Source organism: Lasioglossum baleicum, chromosome 9 (assembly GCF_051020765.1).
Source record: "Lasioglossum baleicum chromosome 9, iyLasBale1, whole genome shotgun sequence".
NCBI lineage: Eukaryota > Metazoa > Arthropoda > Insecta > Hymenoptera > Halictidae > Lasioglossum > Lasioglossum baleicum.
The window spans coordinates 9,156,684-9,176,377 of NC_134937.1; the positions used below are offsets into that span (position 1 = coordinate 9,156,684).

The 19,694-nt window shown below is 42.5% G+C and overlaps 2 protein-coding genes across 4 annotated transcripts; one reads left to right on the forward strand and one right to left on the reverse strand.

Annotated features, from left to right (window-relative positions):
• Positions 1 to 127: 127 nt before the first annotated feature.
• LOC143211896 (inositol polyphosphate-4-phosphatase type I A) lies at positions 128 to 15,764 on the reverse strand. Of its 2 annotated transcripts, XM_076429994.1 has the most exons (18): positions 15,299 to 15,764; positions 13,613 to 13,853; positions 10,236 to 10,328; positions 7,808 to 7,963; positions 6,886 to 7,086; positions 6,623 to 6,777; positions 5,825 to 5,997; positions 5,582 to 5,723; positions 5,338 to 5,453; positions 5,022 to 5,108; positions 4,751 to 4,911; positions 4,215 to 4,398; positions 2,860 to 4,133; positions 2,517 to 2,782; positions 2,164 to 2,381; positions 1,369 to 1,697; positions 1,019 to 1,286; positions 128 to 946 (listed from the first exon to the last, which is right to left on the reverse strand). In XM_076429994.1, exons 2-18 carry the CDS (start codon positions 13,728 to 13,730, stop codon positions 814 to 816), a joined length of 4,074 nt encoding a protein of 1,357 aa, XP_076286109.1. In that variant the 5' UTR covers positions 13,731 to 13,853; positions 15,299 to 15,764; the 3' UTR covers positions 128 to 813. The 2 variants fall into 2 exon arrangements, with proteins under 2 accessions (XP_076286109.1, XP_076286111.1); XM_076429996.1 differs by lacking the exon at positions 10,236 to 10,328.
• Positions 15,749 to 19,647, forward strand: LOC143211907 (exopolyphosphatase PRUNE1-like). 2 transcript variants are annotated; one of them, XM_076430029.1, is made up of 6 exons: positions 15,749 to 16,479; positions 17,622 to 17,866; positions 17,949 to 18,223; positions 18,283 to 18,545; positions 18,902 to 19,120; positions 19,210 to 19,647. In XM_076430029.1, the coding sequence occupies exons 1-6, from the start codon at positions 16,426 to 16,428 to the stop codon at positions 19,444 to 19,446; spliced, it is 1,293 nt and encodes a 430-aa protein (XP_076286144.1). In that variant the 5' UTR covers positions 15,749 to 16,425; the 3' UTR covers positions 19,447 to 19,647. The 2 variants fall into 2 exon arrangements, with proteins under 2 accessions (XP_076286144.1, XP_076286145.1); XM_076430030.1 differs by having other exon boundaries at positions 17,632 to 17,866.
• The last annotated feature ends 47 nt before the right edge of the window (positions 19,648 to 19,694 follow it).

A 19,694-nucleotide genomic window follows, 5' to 3' on the forward strand; every position in this document is an offset into this window, starting at 1 on the left:
CGATTCGCGGTTCACCCTGTGTAGATCGACTTATTTCACTTTTCCAGTTCATTTGGTAGGTTCGCTCGAACGTTGCCGTGGAAATTCGAGGCGTGCAGGAGAGAACAGATTCGAAAAGCTCGTTGCGTAAGGTCAATAATTTATTGAAAACAGCTTGTTCCCTGACAAGATCTAAAATTCTAGAATTCTAGGGAAGTACTCGTACCGTTTTGTTTTTTTTTCTTTTTTTTTGGAACATTGCACGACGATGTACGGTGACGTACAATAAATTGTCGATGTTGCGATAACGACGTATGAAACTGGAAGTACCCGATACAGTTTGTCGATCGAACATCAACGTTCTCCGAATCGACCACCGCCGCTTTCGGCAAAGAGAAATCTTTAAAGATACTGTGAACGCAAGGTCAATCGATTTTTTTCCTAAGTCGCATCATCCACCGTCATTGACCTTACTCCTAAAAAGTAAGACACGAGAAACGAGAAACAAGAAACGATGAACGCGAAACGAGAGGCGACGAGAGAGAGCTACGTCGCGATACTTCCTCCGCGAAGTAGACGGTCGATGCAACGATGTTTACCTTATCGAGTAAAACTTTCTGTACAGAAATAATAAAAATACAATTTCTCAACGAATCCGACGTCTTCTACGTAGGTAGGTGATTTCTTCTAATCCCGTGGTATTGTGCTAATTAAATGGCACTCTCTTGAATCGGTTCAACGAATTGCACGAATCGAATCTAGAATATATCTAATAACGGTAAGACTTTTCTTGGACGCATTCGTGGCCACAAAACTGACTCGCATGGAAGAAACTTATGTCTGCGCCGATCCGTAGGTGCCCGTTGGTGGACGATACAGCTTGGGCAGCGTCAAAATCTGCAGACTGTTGAACGCGTACTTTCGGATTCCAATGTTCTTCCACGTGTTCTCTCGACGACAGCCTTCGCTGAAAACAGAACGTAACGTTCGCAAAATGTTTTCAGATCGGGACCGAGAACTTCTCGAAGAAGTAACAAACCTGCGAATGCAATCGAGAGCCCTGGTGAACTCGTGTTCGGCCAAATGGTACTCGCTGGTCAAAATGTTGACTTGTTCGAGAGTGACCGACATGCCGGTGCGATCCTTCGCGCTCTTGCAGCTGGTAAATCGTAGTCCGCGCATTCTTCGGCAAATCTGGGAAGACAGTTGTAGAATCTCTACGTTTTTATTGACTCTCGCGTGGACGCTCGTCTTCAGATTGGCCATCAGCTCCGCCAGCGTTTGGCCGAGCGGCGATCTCGTACCGACTGAAGGGAACAAATATAACTGTCAAATGCAAAAACGTCAGGATTACACAATTTCAACGTGGAACGGAAAGGAAGATCTTACGTCGAGTGGATGCCGCCTCCGTGGGCAAGTTGAGCTTTTTGAATCGCAGGTAGTATTCGTTTAACCTTTCGTAGTTGTCCGCGTTGCTCTTTTCCTGTGGTTTGGTGGTCCCGAGGCTTTCCGCCAAGGAAGCCATTTCGTTGATTCCGACGTTGAAGAAGACCGGAGTGACGTTGAACGAGATCGTTTGTCTGGTGGAAGGGACTAACGGAAGCAGCGAATAAATCGCGTCTGGCACTGGAAGCATCACCGTTAATGCGGAGCGAGAACCAACCACCCTCGGCAAAGGCACTTGGACCAGTGGAACGTTGCCGTTTTCTTCGGGGGGTCTGCAACCAAACAAGAAACACATATTTAATTTAAAGAAACACATACTTGCAACCAATGTCTAAAATAAGGGTTACCCTGGGTTGGTCGACAACTCATTTGGCCGACACTGTTTTCATTGACGATTTGACCGTGTTAGTGTCGGCCAAACCGTGTCAATGAAGACATTTGTCGATGATTTGACCGTGTAGATGAAAACATAGTGTCGACGAAAGTTACTGTCGGTCCAATCGTCAATGAAAACAGTGTCGGCCAAATGAGCTGTCGACCAACCCAGGGTAACCCCTAAAATAATGCGTTTGCTATACGTTTCGAGTGTTTAACCCTTTGGTTTCTTTCTGTATGATGGATATTGTACGATGTTAGTAATCTGTATGGTATACCGATGTCGTCCCCGAAGGGTTAATCCCATCTGGAGTATAAAAATAGACGCAGGTGTACCTACAGGTGTACACTGCGGTTACGTACCTCGATTGAATACCGCATCTGGTCAACGTAAAAGTGACCGTGTGCATGTCTTCGACAGCGACGGCCATGTCTCCCCACATGTCTATCTCGTCCCCGTAATAACTGAGAAGACCTTCGAACGAGACCAATGGGCCGAGCGTAGTCAAAATCAAGAGAAACATCGGATCGGGTCTGTGACACCAAAGCTTCGCCATAATGCCCGACACCAAGCTGGTCAACTAAAACCATACGCACGACCGTTACACGATACCTTCGGTTCAGTATACTCACTATTCTATGAATGCACTTCTCAGACTATTCGAAAAAGGACAGCATGTACAGCAAAGGAAAAAAGAAAACTCAAGGGAACCTACAGCTTGACTGAAGCACACGTCACGTCTGTATCGCACGTTACAGGCACGCTGAGCCATCTTCGCGTCCTCCTGCACTCGAAACACCGAGTGCGTTAATCTAGCGGTTTTCAACAGTCCGTCCATAGCCTGCCGTAACTTTTTCATACTTGGTCTGAGCTCGCTGGTCCAGTCAACGATCGAGGCGAAGTCTAGACCCTCGATAAACTTGTTCCTCTGTCCCGAATTGCTTTTGATCACTCTGGTCATCGAGTCGACCGCTTGGCACACTGTCGATTCCAAACGTAAAGAAAATTAGATTCGATAAGCGTCGGTAGAAGGAGAAAGACCGATCCGTATCCCTTACCTTCCTTCGCTTTCGAAAAAGCCGGTGTAGTTTTGTCGAATCCAGGACTGGAATGTTGACGAGCAACCGCGTGGCTCTCCACGCACTCGAGAAGCTTGCTCGACTCGTCGTTTTTCATGTCGTTCTTCGGCTGAATCGTCACAACTTCTACGTTCGGATTCCGATTGTTCGCCGGATGACACGCCTTCAAACTTTGCGCTCTCCTGACAACAGTTTTGTTCCGTAATCGAACAGCAGGGCTGCTACATCGACCGCAAAGGAACTTCACTTTAGATACCAGGCACATCACGCTCGCCTCTATGTTCAGCTGTGTCAGGTCCCAAGGCTCCGGCTCGTCCGTCGGTTTATAATAGTTCGCGGACGGTGAATTGCACATTTTTTGAGTGTCTAGAAATCGTTTGCACGGATCGAGGTCGCCTCTCATCTCCTCTTTGTCCTCGCTGGCTTCGATCGCGTCAGTGATCACGCTCGCGTTCGATGTTGCGTTCGACGTTGCGTTCTCACGATCGTTTTCACGACAGCTTTCGTCAAGATCGTTGACGACGCTGCTGCTGCCGTTGTCGTTGTCTTTATCGTTGTCGTTGTCGTTGCGGATCTCGTCCTCGTTGTCGTTGACTTTCTCGTCACGGTTCTCGTATATCGGCGAGTGTAGAACGTTCTTCTCGGTGTCTCTGCGCATACCTTCCTCGGCTCTCGGAAAAACGACAAATTTCTCTTTGATCGCGGCGTCTTCGGCATCGATCGAACCGATACGTTTCGACACGACACGACTGCTCTTCGAGAGAAACAAAGACGGATAATTGTTCCTCTGATTCTCCTCGGTCCAGAGATCGTTGACGCACTCCGGGGTGTCGGGCGTGACGAAATCGTCGAAATCTGGACTCTTCAAATCGAAATTCAGCTGTTGCGTGATGCGTTTGAACGGGGACAAGGATTGATGGGCCTTCAACTGGAAGTTATGCGTCTCCTCGTTAGCGTCTTCGTGAACTTTGGCAACTTTGTACTCCTCGAGGAACGTTAATGCTTCCTCGACTAGACCGGGATCCCAAAGACTGAGCAGAATTCTAGTTTTCGTAATCATGTCCTCGCAGATCGGCAACATTCCGCTGGTCTGCTTCTCCTTGGCCAGTTTCATCAGGGCGCGCATCGCGTCGACCACGTCCCGACGAAGCTGCTTGATCGCCTGTATCGCGTCGTGCGCCATAGTGATCTTCGAGGTCCCCTGATACAATTGAGTGCCGCGCGTCGGCGATTCCTTTAGAGCTTGCACCAACCTGAAGTGAGTATCGTTCGAAAATCAATTTCCGATTTTTCGATTGACCGATAACGCGGTTAACTTCCTCAGATCTGCTTACCTTATAAGACCTCCGTTTTTGCTTTTGTGCGAATGAGCGGTGAACGCTCCAACTGTGATCAGGTCGTAGAATCCGCATTTGTTCAAGGTGTCGTTGTGAACCCACATCCTTTGAAGATGCAGATTGAGGGGTGCGAACTCGAGAGTCCTGTCGTCTCTGCGCAGCGATCGTTTGAAGTAACTACCTGCGGAGGAAAAAAAGAGGTAAAAAGAAACGAGTGACGAACACCACGCATGAAACGGATTTCGAGCGTCGCACATGGGTCCTGGAGCCCGCGTTTTGTCGCCAAAATTTAATTTTCCGACTTTCAAATTACAAAAACCCTTCGAAACCTCGAAATTCAAAATATTAGATCTCTCAGATAACTTTCCGGGCAGATATAACAGCCAGAATAGTATATTTTTTATTCCATAATATTCTAACTGGTATCGAGACGAATCCAACGAGCGATAATAATATAAGAATAATTTTGGCCACGAAAAGCGAGCTCCCGGACCACTGTGCGTCGCCTCGCGAGACTAGACCCGCATCATTACCTTTGAAGGCTGACAAATTCTCTTTCGCTTGCGAATAAAGGTGCAACAGGTGCAGATGACGATCGAGCAACTCGATTTGCTTGGTATGCCAAGGTTCCCGCAATTCTCCCATTCCAGCTACCTCTTGCAGCAGTTCCTTCTCCTCTTGAATCCAAATAGCGCTGAGAAAACAGTTCGAACGTTCGTTTTCGATTCCCAAATAAGCATCGAGGAAAGCAACGCGAATAGAAATACGTAGAGAAAATAGATCGATAAAAAGAGCGTTACTCACAGTAAATGTTGCGGGAACTGGAAGCAAAGTTTACTTTCGGCCATGATCTCATGAACACAGATGTCGCCGCCTAAACCGGAGTGAAACCTGGAAGGTTTGAACATTGCAAAAACCGAAGCCAAAGTTTCGCTGTGACGACGCATCGGATCTGTACTAGGGCTTGCAATCTCGCAGGATCCCGCGTCATTTTTAGTCCTGCATTTCTTAAACAAGTGATGCGAAATGCCGGAAATTTTGCGGGTTTATAATAAATAAATCTCACATCTATCCCACGGGATTGCAAACCCAAATCTGTACCTCTCTCGTTCCAACTCACCTGTACGTTTGCACGTACGGGTTTGCGAAGAGTAGCTTCAGCTGGCCCTGATGCGGCAATTTGATTTTCGTTCCCAGACGAGGAGGCAATGATTGCGATCGTCTGTGCGCGAGTATCTGTAGAATCGCGAGAGCGGAACAAATGAAAATCAATGGGCAAATGAAAAAACAAAAAGCAGAAAGCAAGAAGCAAAGAAGCATAAGCGTAAAGCGAGCGGTGTGCTGGAAAAAGAGAGAGCCTGTACCTGTTGATTCGGTCCGCAGGTGGATTCCTTGGACGGAGTACTCTCCGTGCTGTTGCCTTTGTCCTCCGCTTCCAGATTCCAGGCATTGATGGTCAAGAAGCCGACGGTGGTAGTTTTCGCGGACTTCAACGGTATCCTCAACCTGAAACGATGCGATCGCTAGTCAGAGACGCGACAGCTCGACGGACATCGTAACGAAAGGAAGGGAAAACGCGTTCGCGAAACGAGAGCCGTTCAAATTACCTGGGAGTATCTTGAATCGCGTTCAGCGTCACGATCACGCTCCCTATCGGCGTGGCCGTTTGACTCACCCTCTCCCTAACGTCGTACGCTGTTATCCTCGTTTTCGTGTCCGCATTCAAACCGTCGCTCGCTCGGAAGCTGACGGTCGTTAAGAAACCGGGATTGCTGCTTCGCTGTGAAACCAAACGGAACCATATTGTTTCTTCCTGTTTCATTTCTTTTCAAGAGGGTGTTCTCTCTTCCAGGATTGCAAGGGCACGAAGCTAGGCTTCTCATTTGTTGATAATGCAAAGATGGGGCTTTTCAGTAGTCAAAGGCGCTAGATGATCAATCTAGACTCCGCTGTCTCCCTCAAAAGTCCTACTTTTACGTTTACCAGGCGTAATTTGCATTACTCGGAAGCATAAAGCTGCGCATCTAGCTATTTTCATAAAGCTGGGACAGCGACACGCAGTCGAATAATGCAAATTACGTCTCGTAAACGTAAAAGTAGGACTTTTAACCTTTAACTACCCGCGCAGAGAAAACTAGCTGGCAGGGAACGGGGAAAGAAGATTGCCTTTGCGTTCCTCTTGCCCCGTTCCCCTCCCGCTAGTTTTCTCTCGTGCTCTGAACAGTACATATATTATTGTACTGGTGTACTTTTTACACCAGCGCGGGTAGTTACAGGTTAAGGGAGACAGCGTTCTAGATTGATATCTTTTTTCATTCTGGCGCTTTCGACTGGTGGAAAATCCTCATCGAGAAACGAGAAGGCGCTGGAAAGGAGAACACCGAGACAGAGAACGGGACACTTACTTCCATGACTTCCGTTCGCGCGTACTTGATCCACGTTTTCGATCCTTTCGGCTGAACGTCTATCTCCAGCACGGGATTCGGCGGCCGACCATGCCCGTCGCAGAGAAGATTGTCACAGGTCAACGATATCTCGCACATCGGGATCTCGGCCGGGTCTGATCGCGAGAAACAGCGTTTGAAATGTTCGAATTCGAAAAATGCGACGGTCCTTGAAGAAACTATCGTTTAGAAGCGCATCACGCCAACGCAACGCTGATACAAACCTGTCGAGACCCCACGCTGAAGTCGTAACATCTGGATGTCTGTGTCGTGCTTGTGCCCGCTAAACGCCTCTATTCGTTGCCGTAGCGCCAACAACTGGCTTCGCATACACTCGTAGCTGGCCAGCTGGAGAGCCTGCAACCAGCTGTCGCGTTCTTCGGCTGAATTCGCGCCCAACGCTTGAAACAAGCCTCCCTCGAATACTGAAACAATAATGATATCGTCTGTTTTAGCTCGAACGATCTTCGATGACCTCGGTTCACCTCGGTTGACCTTGGTTCACCGCACAGTGGGGAAAACGACCTATTTAGGATTGTACTCAATTCTATTTTTAACAAAAACAATATTTTGTATAGAATACATGTGAGACAGAATTATCGATTATTAGTAGCGTTTAGAACAGGCATGTCAAACTCTTTTACCAGCAATTTGTTGAACTGTAATCATTTCTGAAATTGATTGTACACGCTGGTCTGTTCATCTCGACCTTTCCGCAATTTTTATTATTTTTTAACGTTGAAAATAGTGGTTCGCACTGTATATGTGCTATCATATTGGGAAATCGGTCAACAGATAAATAATTGTAAATAGAAATGTGGAATCATCATTTGTTTCAATACGGAATCACACTGCATTCCGAATAATTCCAGTTTTTCAGGTTTTGCACTCCAAATTCACCCTTCTGCAAGTCAACAATTAATTTACATTTGATCTGATTTTTTAACAAAAACTTACTTAAAAATACTTTAAGTGTAAAAAAATTCAATTTGATTTGCAAACCGGGTGAAATTGATTTACAGAAATCAACCGTAGGCTGTTTGTCGACGAGCCGCATGCGGTTTAGAATTCGCCACTCCTAAATCGGCCGTTTTCCCCGCTGCGTGTCGAAACGAAAGACACGAAACAGTAGCAAGAGAGACTTACCTATGCTGAATCCGTAGGGAACCTGGTTGCTCGGTTGTTCCACTCGAACAAAGCATTGTTCGAGTATTATCACTCCCAAAGGTTCCGACCATTGCTCCCGCGACTTGAAATAAAACAATAGGTTCCCCCGCAATCTGCACCACCTCTCGAAGCTGACTATTCAACAGAGGAGAAACAGAGAGGTAGTAACGTTTTCATTATGAACGGTAAAAAAAGCATCGTCGAACGTAACAACTCTCGGTCGATCAGAAGCCTTCGCGCGATCAAAATGTAAATACCAAAGCAAAAAAAAACGATGCTGGTAACCGCCCTTTTACCTTACAGCGATCGGGTGAACAAAGAAAAACGCGGGAGAGAGAAAAAGAGAGAGTGAGAGAGAGACGCGATCTCGAAAACCAGGGAAAAAGGTGGAAAAGAGAAAACAAAAAAACGAAAAAGAAACAAGACGCAATCGGTGTATGTTAATACTTGCATGCATGTTGGATTTGCTTTCCGTGCGCACCTGTGTACAAAACAAAGCCTGCCGTTCTTTCCGATTTCCCGCATCAAACAGATTCAGTTGATTTGGTTGATACAATTGATTGATTTTACGGTTAGTCTCTTTTGGAAAAAGAAGATAACGGTTTTGCACTCCGAGTTCACCCTTTTGCAAATCAATTTCAACGTTTTACGAATAAAGTATTTTTAAGTTTTTGTAAAAAAAAATAAAGAAAAAGTAATTACTAATTTCAAGTATTCATAATGGGAGAAATTGATTTACAAAAAAGGTGAATTTTGAGTGCAAAACCTACACGCGAAGTCATAATAGCTGTCCACACTCGAGAACATACAGTTATATCCTCGAATTAATATTCGGACGCTCTAAAAAAAAACGATAACTTTTTTTAATACTGTACTATACAATTGGAACTTGTTCTGGGAAGCTAGAGCAATTAGTATACTACAGGATGCGAAGAGAAATTTTTTCGAAAATTGCAATTGATCGGAATTATAGAAAAAATATTAAAAGTTGAATTTACAACTTTTATGTGGGTCTATATTGAAAATTTAAAAAATTCCTTTTGTAGAGCTGTGTCAATGAAACATGTTCTGAAAGATTTCGTCAAAATCGGTCGACGTTGCAACGAGCTACAAACGTTTAAAGAAAAATTGCAGATTTTCACGATTTTCGGCCTATAATAAATTTTTTAATGTTTTCGGCGCAACGGTTCGATCGTTTATTACGAATATTCAAATCAATATTTCTGTTCTTTCAAAATTACTATAACATATTTAATTTACAGACGCGATTCAAATAAATCTTGAAAAAGATCCAAACTAGGATCGAAACGTTGATTTTGTTTGACAATTAGCATAGTTGCTTTATAATTCGTAATAAACGATCGAACCGTTGCGCCGAAAACATTTAAAAATGTATTATCAGCAAATACGATCGATAGAAGAAACATATTTTCGGCCTATATCTAATTGTAAGTAAGAATTCTTACAAACTTTCACACTCCATATACATAATTGACGCAGACCTACAAAACGTACTTTATAAATTTTCAATATAGGCCCACATAAAGAAGTTGTAAAATTGCAACTTTCAGTATTTTGTCCACAATTCCGATCAACTGCTATTTTTGAAACAAATTTTTTCACATCCTGTGGTAAACTAATTGCTCTAGCTGTCCAAAAAAGTTGAAATCGTATAGTGCAGTATTAAAAAAGTTATCGTCCCGTTTAGAGCGTCCGAATATTAATTCGAGTAACTGTATGTTGCGAGACTGGAACGATAGGAATGGTGTGGACAGCTATAATGACCTCGGGTATCTCCTCTCGAGAAATGTCTTCGGCTCGAAGATCGGATACTCGAGTAAATACTCGGATAGTAAACTAGTAAGAGCTCTAGTTCGAATAATCTAGTATCGCAACAAGAACAGTTTCGCGGCGTGCAGTGAAACGCGCAGAATAAACACGACATCTATGAAAGCAGACAATCGCAGGACAGGAGGAGGACATGCGACGTATTTTTGGAAACGGAACTGCCGGTGCAACCAATAAATACCTTCCACGATCTTCGGTGTCTACTCGCTGAACCGTTTGTTCGGTAAAACCATGGGTACTAACAGAAGAGAAACGAAAACGAGGGAAAAGAGAGAGGAAAGGAATGGAATTTCGGCGAAGTAGAGGAGAACCCATATCCAAGGATAAAAATGGAACACCGACAAGAGTGAAAAGCACCAAGCGGATTCCCGATGCGCCGCGTGCCGCGCGTCGGTGCTCGAGGAGCTCAATGTATGTACAGCTTGTTTTTTTTTTCTCTCAAACTCGGTTTTACAGCGTCAAGCGTGTTAATCGCGAGGTGAAACAAATCGAGTTATATGTTAGCAATAAGGAGAACGTTTTCTTGGGGAAAAAAATGAAACAAAAAACTCGATTATACCTTTACTCGTACTGGCGGTAACGCAACTGAAGTCTCGCAGTGTCTTATGCGTTTTTCCCTTTTGAAATTTGTTGTCAGATTTTTTACCTGTACCTGCAAATTATACGTAGCTACAGGTATCTTTCAATTTCTCCGAAAGCTTGCAGTGTCGTCTCACTCGACAGCTGATGTCCGAAGCGTGCGCTAGCCGCATCGACTTTCCGTTGTCTCTACGACAAATACTTACTATCCGATCTCTCTTTCTTTATGCCTGTCAACATTTTTCTATTCTTTCATCTTGTACAGAAATGAAATTGTGCGTTTATGAGAATTTCCACTTAAAAACGGCAATGGTCGAAGGCTCTTAACTCGAGCCCTTTGAATATCTCGCTCGTCACTGCCATCGAGAAAAAATATCAGACAGGAACGCGATTAGCTCGGAATTATTATTACTTTCCGAAATGTCAAGGTGATCGATATTTTTTCAAACGAGATCGTATATTTTCATTACTGCCCCGTAATAGACAAAGTCAGGCCGAATCCAACGACCTTCGCGTGACATTCAGTACCAAAAATAAACTAGTTGGGTTCCACCTGACCTTGACAACTACTTGACACTAATGGTAATGAAAATATACAGTCTCCTTTAAAGAAATCATCGCTCTGCTCGCAATGCTACACCTCCTGTTACGGTTTTCCTTGGATCATATTACCGTACGAGTTTCAATTTCCATTTGGACGACTCGAATTCTACCAGATGCGTTCAGAAAAAAAAAGTAACAGATAACGACGAAGATGGCGATAAGATAACGGTGGTAGTAACGTTAGTAGTGGCGCAAATAAGAGAATCATCGAAAGTGTGCATAAAGATAAGTGACGAGCAAGGTTTACGATGCTTACCTCGCAAAGACGTCTATTTCGAACGTTGGAAAATAAAAAATTACAATGGTCGGTTCGGGTTGTGTTGCGAAGCTACGATACCCTGTAATTATAGGATGCCACGAGGTCGACAAATTCTTCGTACACGGGCAATTGGATTCGCGTTGGCGTTTCGCGTAGGCAGTACTTCAACACTTTTATCCCGAATAACCGTTACGAACAACTAAAATTTTCAAATATTATCTGTTTCAATTACGCTTTACACCGATGATGAGATCGTTATAATGGCCTAAATGGCAGAGTTGGGCATTAATCGATTAAAATTTTAATCATGATTGATTGATTAATGTATACGATTAAAAAAAGAAATTGTCGAAAAATCGGCGATTGATTTAATCGTCAATCGTTGATTTTAAAAAGGAATCATCGAAAAAAAACATAAAAGCACGTAAACAGAATTTGTATTATGGACCAAACGACAATATGTACACCTAAACTCAGTTTACATTTTTTCCGGTATTCATACAGTTCTGATTACGTATTTCATTTCGAAATTTCAGCAGTTAATCATTAATCAATTATCCGTTTGACGATTAATAATCGTTAATCGCAATTAACGATTAATAAGTATTTAATCGTTAACCACAATTTTAACGACTAAACGAGGAGATTAATTGTTAATTGCGATTAACAATTGAAGTAGAAATTTAGTCGTCAATCGTTGATTAAATTTTTGCCCAACTCTGCTGAATGGTTATGAAATCGATACGGAAACCAAAGAAGGAACCATAACCAAAACAGACAGTAATCGGAAATTGCAGTTCCTAGTAATAGTTGCTCGGAAAAGTTGTTGGTACATAACTGGTTGACGGGGCTTTACATAGTGGTTGTAAACAGTTCTTTTCAAAGCTGTTTCAAGTCCTGCGTGTAGGAATTGGTACGGCTGCTCCGTAACTTGGGTAACCAGAAATTTTTGTCTTTTTCCTATATAATCCAGTAGATTTGGTCGAGAAAATGGCAATAATCCAAGTATCCATCCTAGAAGATTAGTGGTTCACAAGTTATGAGTGTTTAAACAATGTACCTTGTAACTTTTGAAAGTTACGAGTGTCTAAACAATCATAACTTTTGAACCACTAATTTCCTACGATCGAAATTTGAATTTCTGGCATTTTCTCGCCAAATGCTACAGAATTGCATGAGAAAATGGCAAATATTTCCGGTTACCTAAGGTACAGTGCAGCCTTTGATCCGATTCAAATCGAGTCAAGTCAATTCCAGCCAATCCGATCCAGGAATAGAATACAACGATCTCGTGGACGCAACGGTGCAACGACGCAACGCGGCGCGCCGGGAAAACGAATCTCAAAGTCCGAGTCACGCGAATATACACATGTACACTGCCGCTCGAAAGTGTGTGGACACATTTTCAGGTGAAAGGTAACACATTTCGCTGAGAGTAATGACGAAATATAAATATCTTCGAGATTCAGGATCAGCTCAAAGTCACAGCCTCCTATAGGTAGTCGAATTCGTCTGTTTATGAAAATAGGGAAGTTCGTTCGTGCAACGAGTCCCTTGCAATACTATATTTCGTATTAAGGATGTTCTGGAGGTATATAAAATCGCAACAAAATTGTTGAAAATTTGACAAGATATAATTCTTACCAAATTAATGCAATTACCAAAGTTCGGGTTCGATTCACTGCACCGTTTAAGAATTATAACAACTGAAAGTTTGCACATTTTAACACGTCTTAAATAAATAATAAAATTCCACTTCAAACACTATTTAAACCTTGAAAAAACGCAACTAGAAACTCCAGTTTTTTTATATGCAGTCAAAATCATGTAATTAATTATGTTCAAAATTTATTAGGATTCGCTAAACAGTTACAGAGCAAGAAAATTATAAACTGTTACAAGTTTGATGTAGATGTGTAGACCACTGAATACAGCTGACTGTTGAAATATTTTTCTTTCTCAGTAAAAAATTCTTGTGTCTTATCATTTATTATAGCTACAGAGGGTAAATATACTCATGAATCGCTTTCATTGCCAATATATTGATGGATTTCGAATTTCGTGTAGTTTTGTCTCCCATTGTACCTCCAAAACATCCAAACTATTTCTGTCCTATCGAACTCATACGTCATGCGTGACGAGCGAATTTGGATTCTGTACAATGGCAGCAGAACATAAACAATATACGTATAAAGTGTCCACAGACTTTGGAAGGGCTGTATGCTTGTACTCGTGCATTGAAACTTTGGAAACAGATGATGGGCTCTACATTAAACAAAAGACGAAGAATTTCCGTATCACGTGAATTTATTTCGAAGGATCAGACATGTACAATGTAAAATGAGGGAGAAAGAAAACATGCGTCTGTTCGGGGGCCTGAGCGGCAAAATACATGTGTGTATGTACGTAGAATCGGTTGGTTAGAGAAGAGGGGTCCCGCTAGTATCGGTCTCGCGCTAGTATCATTCGCATTTGCCAACAATTGGATCACTCACTCTCTGTTCTGCGAAAGAAGCCTTCTTGTCGTTCGCGCACGTACAATATACCCTCCTTCTCGAATTTCTGCGACGGTTGTGTAGCCAGAGTGAGCAGTTCTTGCTTGTTGAATCGCATCTCGGAGCTCGAGACACGGCCCTCGGTTCCGGTTCCGGTTACCGTTCCCTCTCCCTTTCCCTTTCCGGTTCCACCCACTCTTTTCCGCAATAATCCACGTTACGTGCTATCCTTTATCCGCATCTGTCAACAAGCAGATCGTTAAGCATCGCTAAACGTGTCCAGACGTCTTAGCATACGTTTACGTTGAAATTACGTTAAAAAGACGATAACCTTTTTAATATTGTACCACGCGATTTGGATATTTTTGAGAAGTTCGATCAATTAATTTGCCACATCACGCGAGAAAGAAATTTTGAAAAGATTGTTGTTGTTTGAAAAGAAGTTGTTGCCCACAACTTTTTTTACGAGGGTCTACATTGAAAATTTAAAAAACAATAGAACTATGTTTAAGAAATTTCTAGAATATATATTATTTGCACAGATCTACGAAACGTATTTTTTAAATTTTCAATATAGGCCCACATGAAGAAGTTGTAGACAACTTTTAGTATTTTCTTTGTAATTCCGACTAATTGCAACTTTCTCAACATTTCTTCGTCTTGTGATGTGGCGAACTAATTGTTCTAAGTTCTAAAAAAAAATCCAAGTCGCGTATTCCAATATTAAAAAAGCTATCGTCTCTTTAAGAGTGTCAGAATATTAACGCGGGCCACTGTATAAGGTTATGAATCGATAAGGAGAGTGACGATAATAACGACGGAAAGTAACTTGTAATCTAATAAGCGTAGCAATGGTTGCGGCTTTAACTTAAACACTGCGAACGAAGCACGTTTTAATTAGTATTTGGTTTTGCTCCATATCGTCGCGTTTTATTGCATTGCGACAAGTCAACGACACTCCTAACCTATTGCTCTGCGCGCGTCCTGCGCTCTACGATTAGATACGAGTATTTAGATACGGGTACGTCAACGCATCGGCACTGGAGAATTATCGATGATACCATCCATAATTATCGAAGATCATCGCTTTCGAACATTATCGATAGCTACCGACTGCGGTTTTATATCGTAGCTCGATGTCCGTGCAGTTTTGGTAAGTAAATATTTGGTAAGGTCGAATGTCTAAGAGGATTCTGATGTTTTCAATTTCCCGAAAATAATTAACAACGACGAATAAGTACTTTAAGTCGACGACTGCGCAAGTATCCGAGTATTCCTGGATCTTGAACCGCGAGCGAAACGAAGTTTAGTGTTCGAGATCGCGACTGGTTGTAAATCTAAATTGAGAAAACGATTCTATACACTATTATCGACGATTAGTTCGACTATCGATATGCAAACATATCGCTGCAAACACACACGATCTCTCACTTTCGTTCTGTAGTGTTCTGTATTCTGTACCCGCCTTCCACCTCTCTCGCGCCTTCACCGTCACCAACCACCTCCGCCCCTTTCACACTGTCCCCCTCCCTCGCCCCTCTACTCTTTCTCTTCTCAATTTTCTCGTTTTGACACGTTTCTCACAACAACGAGCGTTCATGAACTTTCGACGACTAGAAGAATCGATGGAAGCGAATAAATTGGCTGATCGAAGACGAATTCGTTCGATCGTTCGCGAGAACCAACCTCCGTGGATAAAGAATCGTCGAATGTCCTTTTGGAAATCATGTTCACTCCGTTTCGTTTCTTGCGCTCTATCTTTCGTTCTTTCCTGCGGTTCTTTGTCGTTTGATGGAATTAGCGTCGCTCGTCACGACGAACCAAAAGAACCCCTAGTCGAGAACAACGTCAGCGCGCCGCGGTAGCGTTGCAACCATTACGAAATCTCGCGTGTACGTATATGTAGGTCTCGTTGCAAAGATAACACATGCTCGTAGATGAACTATGCGTGCGCGGAACTATGAATACGCGATTGCCGTTTTCCCCAGGGAATATCGCTCCGTCGAACGTAAGCGAAACCTGTACGGTTGCTCGTTACATTGCGCGCGCTAAAAAGTGCCGATCGCCGGAACAGTAGAATAGGCAATCGCGGACATTACTGTCACACCGACACCGACGTTGACCGACGTCGAATCGTTCGCTATCGGTCTCGTTCCGAACGCTGCCGACCAGTCCCGGATGAGGTCGAGTGTTTCCGAGCGTCAGCGAGCTACGTCACTGACGCGCGTACAGTTCGTCGCGAAAGTGCATCTGTCAAATCTTGGTGTACTTGTATATTGTATATGTATTTACATATATGTACCTCGTTTTTATATCTCTTTCCACCATTTTGAATTATCTTGTGACGTGACTTGTGGACACCAGATCTCCGTTATCTTGGAACACTGCGTCCTATGTATGCATAATCCTATACCTATGCCGGATGTATGTACATTATTGTACATACTATAAGTTTATATGGTCTAAGGGTGCCCACGATTGACGTCACAAACAGACCGTTCGCTTCATGGGATTCCGTGTCACGTGACCCGAAATACCGAAATGTAAGGGTCATTATTATTTGTCTGTACAACTCCAACGAATAAAAGTGATCGATGCACGCGAAAAGTGCAATATCGGTATTTCTTCTTTGACATTAGAAGTTCGCTAGACTTTCGCGATCGACTGTACAACGTAGAATAAGTAGAATTGGGCACTGCGCAGACGCAGTCGAACTTTTGTGTCGTTTGTCGTCTCATGATTATGCCATAATACCATCACTGTTTGTGTCAAACTGTTGGAGCGATCAGATCAGAGTATTTATCGCAGTAACCATGTCTAATACAGGCTCGATGGACGAGTTTCTTCAAGAGTCTAAGGAGGCTTTGGTAAGTTTCGCTCGAACTCGAAATTTAGGGATGTATTGTTGCCAATAAATTTTGGTAATTATGCGTAGAATGTTACACCTCACCGATTTTGATAAAATTTAAACATGTTGTAAAACGCAACGTTCTGAACAACTTTTTCCTATACATATAAGCGCCGCTCAGCTGTAGTTTCTGAAATATTCGCGAAGAACTGTAGCCACTACACATTGAAATTTGCCTGTACGTATATACACGTCCGTGACGTAAATATGTGTCAGCATGGTGTGACCACGTGTCGACTGTATTTATTTACATAACTACAGATCCATCTACTGCGTGAACTTTTTAAAACAGAACAAATCAAATTCAAGTAAAATTTGAGTAAAACAATTATTTTAAAAGAGTTAGTTTTGTTACACAATGGAAGAAGTTCGAACAGCATTTTTACACATAGAGTCTCTCTATTTAATAAAGGATAAAAGGCATTTATGTACTGTTATTCATGCAGCAAATTTTTCTTCACTGATTAACTATTGCTGCTTTTACCTTACCCTAATTTTATGTATTTTAGAAGATAAGAAATCAGGTTACCATGGGTTCGCCGACAACTCATTTGACCTTCACTGTTTCGATCGACACGATTTGACCGACAATAACTTTCGTTGACACTATGTTTTCCTCGACATTGTGAAATCGTCGACAAATGATTTGACCGATGCTACATTTTCATAGACACGGTCAAATTGTCGATGTCTGCTGCTTTCATCGACAGTCCGTGTTTAGTGACAGGTTTGATTCGTATTTGCTAATGTTGACTAATCGTTATTATCACTGTTATGTTCTAGACGCATTTAGTTGCTTGTATAATAGCAAATGAAGAGAAGTACAAAGCATTTCTTCAAATAAACAAACTTTATTAATAGGTACACACAAATGAACAATTTGACCGTGTCTACGAAAACATAGTGTCGGTCAAATCATTTGTCAACGAAAACATAGTGTTGACGAACGTTACTGTCCGTCAAATCGTATCGATTAAAACAGTGTCGGTCAAATGAGTTGTCGACAAACCCATGGTAACCCAAGAAATCAATAGCGTTGAAATGTTCTTCGCTCCTTAATCATTGTTATCGACAGTATTGTAAGTGTACACGTTTTTTAAGTCTCTTTTAGGAAGCTTCGACACAGTCCGCGTTGTCATGGGTAACGGCACATGCGACTTGGATTCCGCAGTATGCGCATTGGTTCAGGGATACTTAGAATATCTCGACACAAAGAAGACGGACCAGTCGAACACAGTGGCTATAATTCCATTGATGAATATACCGCGAAGAGAGTACTGTATTAAAACAGAAGTGGTCTATTCTTTTAAATGTCACACCGTCTCTCCAGATTTATTGACGTTCCGGTAAGTTGAGATCAAGCCCTAGGAGAATTGTACTTATTGGGGTGCTTAGAATACTGTGATCGACTATTACTTTCGTTTTCAGGGATGAAATAGATTTGAAAGAACTGAAGGACAGTTTGGCTGGTACAACTTTAGAAGTTGTACTCGTCGATCACCACGCCCTTCCAGAAGAGGATACTTTTCTAACAGACTCTGTAATCAGGGTGATTGATCATCGACCACGTGATGCGAACTGGTCGTGGCACCATAGAGATGTTTGCATAGAACCTGTAGGAAGCTGCGCAAGTCTGGTGACGAGACGTTTTCTGGACACACATCCGGAGTTTGCGGACTGCCGGATAGGGAAGCTTTTGCGAGGTACGACGATGGCTAAAGATCTGGTTTTGACGCTCGTTTCTTAATTGGAATTCTAACAGGTCCGATCTTGGTTGACACGTTTAACTTGTCGGAGAAAACCGAACGCACCACTCCAATCGACATTCAATCGTTGGAACGACTAGAACATTTGGTCAAACAGTTTGATTCCGAGGATTGTCAGTTGGAGGATCGAAACACCGTGTATAGTCGTCTTATCCAAGCGAGAAACGATATCAGCGAATTGAGTCTCGACGATCTGTTGATCAAAGACGTGAAAGTGATGGATGGGGTACCGATCGTTGGAATGCCCATGTTAATTCGGGTAAGTTACGGACCAGAACGTCCGAAAATCCCCACGAATTGACCGAGATCTTGTAAATAGGTTTTTTACGACGTTGATGATTGCGAGAGGGATTTTCAGCGTCCCGAAAAAAATTGTTTGCCATTTCAATATCGCTTCTCTTATCTTACCAGCACAACGTACTGGGCTTAAATCATCATTAAGGGCTTAAATCATCATTAAGGGCTTAAATCATCATTAAGGGCTTAAATCAAACAGTCACAGCAATTTCACGAATCCAAAGGACTGGGAAGCGCGCACGTCTAAAATTGGATCCTCTAATTTTCACGGGTTCTCTTTTTCTAGCGTCCAATAGAAATGGGTTTATCGCATTATAGAAATTCATCACCGCTAAACCGTCGCCAATACCATACGATGCCATTTGCAATTTCGCCGTGGCCAGGAATACCAGGGTAGTCGTTCTGCTCGGAATGCTGGTCGAGCCGAACGAGATCAGGAGAGACTTTGCTCTTTTTTCGCTAGCTCCTGCCAGTGGTAGTGAAGGTTTCCACTTAGCAGACGATGCTTCGCTACGTGCTAATGAGATCTTTAAACAGGTCTGTGTAATAGCTGAAACATTGCTTACGTTTTGTTGAAATTCAATTAGTCGGGTAAACGGATAATTAATCGAATGTTTTACGGACAGATGTATGACCTTTTTATGGCTGATCCGTGTCTCCGTTTACGGAATGAATCACCGTTCGAAGATCGCAATGGAAAGTGGGAAATGGTGGTAGCCGAACAGACAAATCTATCCGCTACCCGGAAGCACCTAGTGAAGATCTTTCGAGACATAATCGAGAAGATACATGATTTTAAAATAAATAACCAGTCCCGCCCAAAGTGGGTAGAAGAGAGGCTTGCTTGTCCTTCATCGTCTTAAAATTTTATCGATAAATAAAAGTCAATCATGGTGTTGTTTGTAAAATGTTAATTTTCAACTAATAGCAAACTGTCTATTGTATACATTGACATGACATGACATTACATCACAATAGAGTTATAACAAAATAAATTATAATTTATTTATACAATTTTCATGTAGAGTTCGAAAAATATACAATATTAAGACGTATACTTTCTTAATCAATAGCATAATTGTGTGTGATACATTTTAACCCTCAGCGCTCG